Here is a 9,613-nt window from a genome sequence, read left to right as displayed (position 1 = left end):
TCCTCAGCTCTACTTGCACTTAGTGCGACCTGGTGGACATTCTGTTCTACTACAACACAAAACCCAGAGGGGCTGCAAATTCTTTCAGAAAAGATTGAACTATTCCCGTTGTGGGAGGTTAATCGGGTGACCATGGTCTCTAAAGCAAGACTTCCTGGTTTCATATTGTCCCAGTGTAGAGTTGATGTTAAACTATCTAATCTAATAGGGGCTATATCGGTATAGTGTAACCTCGTGCGTCGCACCGGTGTTCTGCCAATCCTCTATCAAATCGTGCTACCTAGTGGTTCTGCGCATGCGCATGCAGCAACGTGGTGTATAATACCCATACTGTACCACACGCTACCAAACCCATAAAGTAGCATTTTTATTTTTACCCTATCAAAAAATGCTACCTCATGTGTTGGGTAGCGTATTTGATCTGCGGACCAATCGACCAGCCTCTATCAAGCGATGCTGCCACCACAGAATCACGTTATTTTACACCACTAGGCCTGCTCCATGTTCACTCCATGTCCCCATAAGAAAATGTGGAGCATATTTTGATACTGTATTTTAAAGTTTTTATTGTATATTTCAGGAGTACATTGTGTGTATTTTACACCACTACTACAGCACGGATCAATATTGTCGACCAATAAATATGGTGTGTTCCAGATTCCTCGGACGCCAACCTTCCGGGTTGGAAGTCGGTTAATCTCCCAGTTTTCTTGAGGCATTTCACGGAGGCACACCCCCTTTTTCTCTTCATCTCTGGAAATTCTGTACCGAGAGCAGTGATGACGCTCTCAAAAAATGGCTGCGCCCGTGAAGAGATTTATTTTCTTTATATTTGTACCACGTTGGTCACTTTAATGTCGTTCTTAAAGCCTCTTACACACTTGATTACATTGCTACTTTATTCCGGTCACCAATTTATGCATTGCAGGTCTTGCTGTGCGTGCAATACAATGTAGTTTGTAGTATGTTGTTTGTTTTCGAGCTGGTTTGCTAAAGAGGCTAATGTAGCTAACAATAAACAACCGCTAGCCAATTTCATGACACAATCACAAAGTCGAACGGGAACGCTAGTGCTCCGAGACCGGAAATGACACAATTACAACTCGGAAGGCTGGCATCTGGATCGCATCGCACGAAGACCGGTAAATATGACGTCCGTGAGCCTCGGCGGCGGGAGCTAAAAAAGAAAAAACGTGATGACGTCACACAACAGCAGCAGGCTCGCTGTAGTCACATGTGGCCTCGGCGGTCCCGGTCGACGAGTGGTGGTGCTAGCGAATTGGCCCTGCCGAGTGGAGCTGGCTTCACAGAAAATAAACGACACATTGATTAAAATATCACATATAGCTTAGCCTTCTAATCAGCCCCTCTGGTCAACCATGCCCCCAAAGAAACCCGCCCCGGCGGGCGCGAATAAAAAGACCCAAGAGAAGAAAAAGGAAAAGATAATCGAGGTAAAGCCTAGTGTGTAGCACGTTGCTGCTAGCAGCGGTGGAGAGGGTACAGGACGGGCTGGAGCTAACCCGCTCCCCATATGGGCTGCTAGCATTACAGCTAATGGACTCACTCGCACATGTTTTAACAGCCGTCTGTCCGTCCTTTACATGTCTTGTTAATCTCCAGGCCCATCATTCGGTTGTGTTCCGTGTTATGATGTGAAAGCACTCTCTATGGCCATGGTCAATTAAGTGAGCTAACTTTAGCCGTTAGCTCGTGGCTCTCCGGACGCTGGCCCGGTTGATGGCGGGGCCCAGTAATGTGTGTGTTAACTAACCTAACACTCTTAAGACACCGGTGAGGGGAAGTAAGCAGGCCAAATTACATTGTGTTGGTTATATGGCGTCATGTGTTACTATGTAGGCCTGAGTGCTATAAACAGCCGGGCCAGGTGGCCTCAAGGGCCTTACTGGGTTTGATCAGCACCGGTGTCGTGGATTCTGATTTAAATCCAATCCCCTAAAGCTATCGTAAAATAATGGCAACGGCTACCGTTACTTTGTTGTGCTTCGCAAAGACGATCGATGATGCTTCACAACTTTTCACGGTTGCTGGTTCAGCATTTTATCATACCGTGATAGTTTGATCTTAAGTTAAGTTTCGATCTTATTTATTCTCTTCTACCGATGCCTACCTATTTGATAAGCATTCCTATCTGTTGGGTCAACCACAACGGTATACATTGATGTAAACGGCTAAATAATTCCGTGCACTCATAAGCCTCACAACGTAAACTTGACAACTCATTAATAAGTGAAATTAGACGAATGGCAGGTAAAGCAAGGAGAACCTTTTGTATGAAATAAATCCCTGAGAAAAAAAATTCGGACGGAATTAATAGCGACAATAATCATGTCTTCTAACAATGACCAGGCCAGGTCATTGATGGGACACCTGTAGAGATTTCGTTTTTCATGTATCCCCCCTAACCCTCTACCCTGGCGAAAATGGCCTGCTCATCAGAATGCATCTTTGGTCCTTGTTTGGCAATACTCCTTTCTCTAAAAAACACATTTTAATAGGACTGAAGAGATTTGTACTAGTTTAAGTTCCAAAATAAACATATTTATATTGTTACCTTAGTCTAACTATTCGTTAATTGACACCTGTGAGACAATCTTCGATTTTTCAATGGGCACAGACCAATATGCATCTGGATAAGAGTTGGATAGACCTTAAACCGATTCGAGCATTAAAACGGTTGACACAACTGTAGTCAACGAAAGAAAATATAGGTATAATTTGACCAGTAGATGGAATGTGTAAATTAAATCTGCACGTTATCTCTAAATTATTTGAATGGGCAACAGTGCACTCTACCTGGTAGCCTGAATATCATGCGAGGAAGTCAGTGGGTCCTGGGACTACTCATGGTCCGAGCTCGATTCGGTTATGGCAGAGCATCAATGTAATGCGGGCGAAAGCCAAACAGTGAAAAGAAGACCTGATTTTGCTGAACTCTGCATTGTGTACGCGCAGACATTGATTGATTGCGGGGTTACTTTACCTATTAAAAGAAACACATTGCATGTGGATATTAGTGACGCAAAGTTCTGATATTTTTTCGGACTCAAATCTTCGGATCTCGTTCATTCAAATCGTAAGGGAGTCAGACGCATATGCCAGAGAAAATAAAGCATGAGCTTGGTCTGGTTCCGAGGCTACTATAACCGAGGCGACTGAAAACTTTATTTTGCTACGTCTCTCACGGGGAGCTCTGTGGCCGTTTTAAACCACAATCCTCCACTAATGGCAAATATCGTCATGATTGAGTAAACCATGACCAAAAAAGCTATTAGTCTATAGTTAATATTATAACTAACATTCGAATGCTTCTATACTTCTAAAATTGAAGCAGACATTGTGATGTGACTTCGCAATAAAGCCTATAGGCCTGTTTGAGAAGACGTATTAAATTATTGTAGCCAAACTGCCAAGGTCAAGTTATCCATTTTATGGGATCACCTTGGTACATCGATAAGAACTTATTTGTCTGACCGAATTTAGGATAAAGGGGGCTCTTGTTTGGTGCTAAAATCTGGACTTTTAATTATTATTATTTTTTATTACAGGACAAGACATTTGGGTTAAAGAACAAGAAGGGTGCAAAACAGCAGAAGTTCATCAAGACTGTCGTACATCAGGTCAAATCTGGACCGACAGGTCTCAAGGTGAGTACAAGAGGTTCCCTTCTGGTTGAGCAAGCAAATTGTATTAAGTTAATTCTTGGGATCCAAACACATTTACCGTATATTTGTGCAGATTATTAAGTCCACAGTAGTAGATAATTTGACTTTCTGATCATGACCTAAATTAAATAAAATGCCAGATTTTAAAGTACTTTGTGTGTCTCAAAAGCCTGAAGGAGAAAAGGGCAGTAAGAAGGCAGATAAGAAAAAAGAGCTTGATGAACTGAACGAGCTCTTCAAACCAGTGGTCGCTCAACAGAAAGTCGCAAAAGGTAACAGTAATGTGCTCTCTATATAATGTAATCTGTCTGTCTGACTCCTACACTATAAAGTGAAAAAGGGCTTTGCAGATGCAAAGACATGGTTGTATTTGTGTTGTTTAGATGAAACATAGTCTAATAAATGGGTAATGGAGCTAAAATACATTTTACCATGCTGGTCAAGGAATTTAATCATGTTTTAAATGTGTTGAATCATCAACAGAGCTGTGGTCATCAACGTACACCCTTTTCCCTCTGCTGCAAAAATACATTTTCCCCACAGGAAGGAAGAATTCTGGATAACACAAGCTCGTGTAGTAGCGCCTCATGCCATCATCACAGAATCCTCAAACAAGAGAATTGAAATTGACATTTCGTCGTGAAGCGCTGTTGACATGGTGTAGCTTGATAGGTGAGAAGATCCTCCTCATTGTGTTGCTTTCTGCAGGTGTGGACCCCAAGTCGGTGCTCTGTGCGTTCTTCAAGCAGGGCCAGTGCACCAAGGGGGATAAATGTAAGTTCAGCCACGACCTCACGCTGGAGAGGAAGTGTGAGAAGAGGAGTCTCTATGTCGACGAGAGGGACGATGACCTCGAGAAAGGTCAGTGCAGATCCTACTCATAATCCTTTTCTCGTTATTCATCAGGATTTGAAAGGCTCTCCCAGTTAAGTGTGTTGATAACACTTACTCTCTCTTAAGACACCATGGACAAATGGGATGAGACCAAACTGGAGGAGGTGGTCAACAAAAAGCACGGGGAGGCTGAGAAGAAGAACTCTGCCAAGACACAGATCGTAAGTGGGCCCAGTAGGGGTAGTATAATGTGACGTTAAAGGAGAAATCCGGTGTAAAATGCATCTGGGATATGTTTAGTATGATAACGAGTTGGAATGTTCGTTTGGGGGCAAAAAAGCTTGTATAGACGCATTCTTAAGTTGGCTCTTTTTAGCCGATTCTACCAAAACGCTATAAACTTGGAACGATGGGGGCATGTGATCAGTAGTTCATCCGCCAATGCCATCTTGTTTTTAAGACTCGATAAGTAGATTGGCGAACACAGAAATTGTGTGCTGTTGACGGATGTCACAATCTACTTATCGAGTCTTAAAAACAAGATGGCGTCGATGGGTGAACTACTAATGGTATTGTGTGTATAAAATGGCCTATATAATAAACAATCTGTACACTTAGAAGTGGCGGGCTACTTCTAGCTTTTTAAGTGGTTTAAAATAGCGATTTAGTTTTTACCACAACACATGTACCTATCTTTCCTAGTTTATAGCGTTTTGATAGTACTGGGTTACTGAGTAACCCAGTACTTTTAACCCAAAGCCAGTGAAGGTACAACCCTTTTATATAGGCCTAACAGTCCAGTGTTAAGATATGACCAAAATACAAGCTGTGGTCGCTCACACTAAAGCTCGCTGTGGGTGTGCATGAACCATGAAACAACCTGTCGGCGGCTGTCCGTAAACAGTGCCGCGTCTACGAGGGACGTATTAATCGCGCGACTCAATGAATCGATGACCAAATTTGTTGGCAACGCTTTTAGTAATCGATTTTTATCGATTTTATCGATTCGTTGTTGCAGCCCTAGAAATGACACACTCCGCTGCATGTTACTTTGAGGTACTTTGCATATAAATATAACTAATCTACTTAAGCGGGGAAATATTTATCCAGATTCATCCAATAAATCCTATGAACGGGAAACACAGAAGTGTTTCTACAGTCAGTGTTGCCGTGTCAACTTGCGTTACCGCGGTATACCGGTTCACACCGAATAACGGTGTGTATTTTCGTTATGATATGAATTTTTTTCTATACCGCCATACCAGTGTATTTGATTAAACAACATTTGGACGCGGCGCAACACTGTTTCAGACGGGACCCTTTTCAATGTTGCGCTTCTAAACATGCATGGTACGACTGCGACTTTCTTCATAGGTCCATGACTGTGAGGCGTGGTATCACTTACTTAATGTTGTTTTGATTGAAGATCGGCAGGTTGTAGTGGGTGCGTGCGTGAATGAAGGAACGTGTGTGTGTTGCGAGCGTACGTGATTTCAAAGTAACAAACAAGGACACTCAAAGCCGATGCATGCATCCAAAACTATCTGTTTTAAAACCAAATAAACAAATCAAAAACAGATGCTTATTCGCTTCAAATACTTTCTTTCCTTTTCAAAACATGGGAATTAATACGGCGCGGTTCCGAGCGGTTGAAAACAATGTTCGCGTCAAGGACATAGACAACGTGTGCTATGTCCTAAACTTCAACTCGGTGTCCGCTGACTTTCTGCTTAATTGGAAACTCGTAACAAGTCGTGCTTTTATGCATGTGTGTGTGGTTTTCATTTTTTTAATTACCGGTTCGAGAACCATTTAAGCACCGGAATAGTTTAAAACACAGTCAGGGTTCAGTCGTTTCCAGAACAATGCCCTCTAGCTGCAGCGACCAGCAATAGTTAAAAAGTAGGCACTAGTATCGGATAAAACCCAAACGATACCAAACCCTATGCATGACTGGATGAAAATAAATCAAAGGACCAATAATTTCAAAACAAAAATCAAACAGTTGGCAGTTACTGTCTAGCCATTTATAAAACAAACCTTAATTTTTTGTTCCCTTATTACTTTGCAGGTTTGCAAGCACTTCCTGGACGCCATAGAAGGCAACAAGTATGGCTGGTTCTGGTCGTGTCCAGGGGGGGAGAGCTGTATATACCGGCACGCTCTGCCTGCTGGCTTTGTGCTGAAGAAGGACAAGAAGAAGGACGAGGAGGAGGAGGAGAAGATCTCGCTGGAAGAGCTGATTGAGAACGAGGTGAGGCTGGCCAGTGGTTATTTGTAGCCTTCAGCATCGAACACAAATGAAGACAAGTCATCAGTTAATGTCAATGGGTAATGGAAACATGCAATTATTCTAATTGAACATGATCTCTCCTAGCGTGCAGCACTGGGTCCTAATGTCACCCGTATCACCTTGGACACGTTCCTGGCCTGGAAGAAAAGGAAGAGGCAGGATAAGGTTGGAAGGCTTATTTCATCCCGGTTATGAATTTCTGGAATTAGGTTGCTTCTAACTTGTATCCACACTAACCTCTCCCGTCATAATTACAAATTCTATGCAAAGTCAATGTGTGATTCAATAAACATTGTTTTCTACATTGTAATGTTTGAGTTCCGACTCATTAGTGTTCTGTTTGACTTCACAGGTGGAGAGAGACATGGAGGACATGGAGAAGAAGAGGGCTGACTTTAAGGCCGGGAGGTCGCTAGGGGTACGACACCGTCTGATCAATAAGGAACAACAATACAAATCAGATTAAGGGTCGAAAAAGTATTTAATAATGATAATGTTATGCTTCAGGTGAGCGGACGTGAAGTGTTTGAATTCCGCCCCGAGCTGGTTGATGACGATGATGAGGAAGCAGACGATACCCGATACGCCAACGACAGTGAGGATGAAGAGGACGATGACAATGAGGAAGAGGGACAGGTAATTATAAAACCGTCAGCCATGGAAGAGGCACTCTGCACAATTGCCGTCTTCTGCTGTGTATCTCAGGGCCAAGACTGGGCTTTAGTTATATCCAATGTATGATGGTCAACTTTGGTTTTGATTGCTGGTCATACTGCACGTGTAATCCGTTTCTGCTCTGGAGGGTGCTTTGTGTTATACATATGATCATATGTTCTTTAGTTTTCTTGAACACACAGTAGAAGCATGATTAAGGCTTTTTACAGGAAATATGGGATTACACTTCAAATCAAATACACAATTCCTAATGGGCATAATCACTTTATTATCAAAGGTTTTGATGAAATGTGATAATTTCTGTTGCCCAGTTGTAACTTTATATATTCTGAACCTGAGGGCAAAGTTGTATAGCAATTCAAACTATCATTGATTCCACATGCATAACATTGAACACATATAGCGATGTCAGGTGTTTGTAACATTTGTTTTGATAAAAATGTGTTCTATACAAGGTGGATGCTACAGAATTCAAGGACATAGACCTATCCCGCTTCGTTCCGACTGAGGTGGATAACTGTATTGGCATCACCGTGGCAACCATGGACCGCTTCACAACCAGGCATAAGACTAAACCTGCGGCCACTGACGACGGTGAGACTAATCGAATGACCTCGGATTTATTGTCTCACTGTTCATCCTCCTGGTGGAGATGTATTCGGTGGTTCACTTACCGAAGCCACTGCCACTGTTGGAAGTATTAACAGATAGGTTTGGAAGGTATTTATTCACAGTGAAATATACACAAGAACACGTAAAGGGGCTGTTGTGGTTTGGTTGGATCCCATGAATTGTATGGGTATGTATGTTTGATTGAATTGTGCAGTTTGAAAGGGCTGTGAAAATGTCCTCATTGGTGTCCCTCCCTGCCTACAGAGGCCCACCTGAACGGCGCGTGTGGAGGAGCAGAGGCCAATGGGCTGGCTGAAGGCGACGATGAGGAAGAGTGTGACGAGGAAGAGGAGGTGCCCGTGGACGAGAACCTGTTCACAGGGGAAGACCTGGAAGATCTGGACGAGGAGCTGAACACATTGGAGCTCGAAGACTAACGGGGATGGGGAAGGGAAACAGGACAGGTCTGGACAGATGTTTGGGGGTCGGCTCATGGGAAGAAGAGATGGATGCATGGTGGAGGAGGAGGGAGAAGTTCCGATCGCATGGGACTGACTGACGGGGACAGGTGCACAACGACCACATTGTATCACTAGACGGACTGACTTAATTGAGGATAACAATTGGACTGACCGGGTACAAACAGGAAGTTAGTAGGGAGTGCCACCACATGCACTTGACAATGTTCCAGTAATTTTAATTTCAGAGACTCCAATAAAGCCTGATTGTAAGATGACATCCCGTCTCGGCCCTGTCTTTGTTTCCCAGCAGCTGGTCTCCTGACCCATGTCTCCCAAACCATTACACAACTTGGCTTTATTGCAAAAGTTGGACTGATTGGGGTGTACAAAGGCCAGCCAGCTTATCAAATAATCGCTCTTGACTGTAGCTTTTATTGATTTTAATTGGACAATTGAAGGTGACTTGAGTTATGTAGTGGATGTGCTTTACTACTTGTTAACAAGCCACTCCCAGGATGTAATGAATATTGACATACTTGGTTTGAATTCTATTTTTGAAAATAGGAATAAAGCTTTAAAAATAATTGGAAATGTTAAACTGATTCTTGAAAAATGTTCGCTATTTAATTTCTTTTCGAATCCTTGATTAATTGAAGTGCAGTTTTGGAAACTAAACGTTATCCATGGCATGTAGTGGAACAAATCACAAATGTCACTTGACCGGCCCAACATTGTAAATAAGCGTGCTCATGAATTACAAGCTAGAAAAAAAATAAAGATTGTACATTTAATGTGTTGGATTAATTTCAATTTTATTTAAAATTTTGGGCAAACCTTGTTTTCTTAATCAAAGAGTTCAAGACTTTCAACACGATCAATCTTTGGCTCTGGCACAAGACTTTTCCCTAGATCAAATTCCCCATGTTTCCTATTTGGTATTTGACGAACTGTTTCAAGACTTTGCTTTACTCAAGCCAATCGCTACATATGTGCTACCCATGTAGGATAGATGTTGAGGTTGATTCAAAATGCAGCACATCACCTGAACACAT

General features: G+C 42.5%; 1 protein-coding gene across 1 annotated transcript; it reads left to right on the top strand.

Moving 5' to 3' along the window:
- The first annotated feature begins 1,196 nt into the window (after positions 1 to 1,196).
- zc3h15 (zinc finger CCCH-type containing 15) lies at positions 1,197 to 8,838 on the top strand. Its single transcript, XM_030378951.1, has 11 exons — positions 1,197 to 1,454; positions 3,570 to 3,668; positions 3,856 to 3,958; positions 4,395 to 4,547; positions 4,647 to 4,741; positions 6,592 to 6,774; positions 6,898 to 6,978; positions 7,166 to 7,231; positions 7,321 to 7,449; positions 7,944 to 8,082; positions 8,365 to 8,838. The coding sequence occupies exons 1-11, from the start codon at positions 1,380 to 1,382 to the stop codon at positions 8,535 to 8,537; spliced, it is 1,296 nt and encodes a 431-aa protein (XP_030234811.1). The 5' UTR covers positions 1,197 to 1,379; the 3' UTR covers positions 8,538 to 8,838.
- Positions 8,839 to 9,613: the final 775 nt, after the last annotated feature.

This window comes from Gadus morhua, chromosome 15 (assembly GCF_902167405.1).
Source record: "Gadus morhua chromosome 15, gadMor3.0, whole genome shotgun sequence".
NCBI lineage: Eukaryota > Metazoa > Chordata > Actinopteri > Gadiformes > Gadidae > Gadus > Gadus morhua.
This window is presented reverse-complemented; position numbering and strand designations above follow the sequence as displayed.

Excerpts from the sequence above, each read along its gene's own strand:
- zc3h15 (XM_030378951.1), top strand. The coding sequence starts at position 1,380 with ATGCCCCCAAAGAAACCCGCCCCGGCGGGCGCGAATAAAAAGACCCAA. Across the intron at positions 3,959-4,394 it reads TCAACAGAAAGTCGCAAAAG|GTGTGGACCCCAAGTCGGTG; the intron begins GTAACAGTAATG and ends TGCTTTCTGCAG. Across the intron at positions 6,979-7,165 it reads AAAGGAAGAGGCAGGATAAG|GTGGAGAGAGACATGGAGGA; the intron begins GTTGGAAGGCTT and ends TTGACTTCACAG.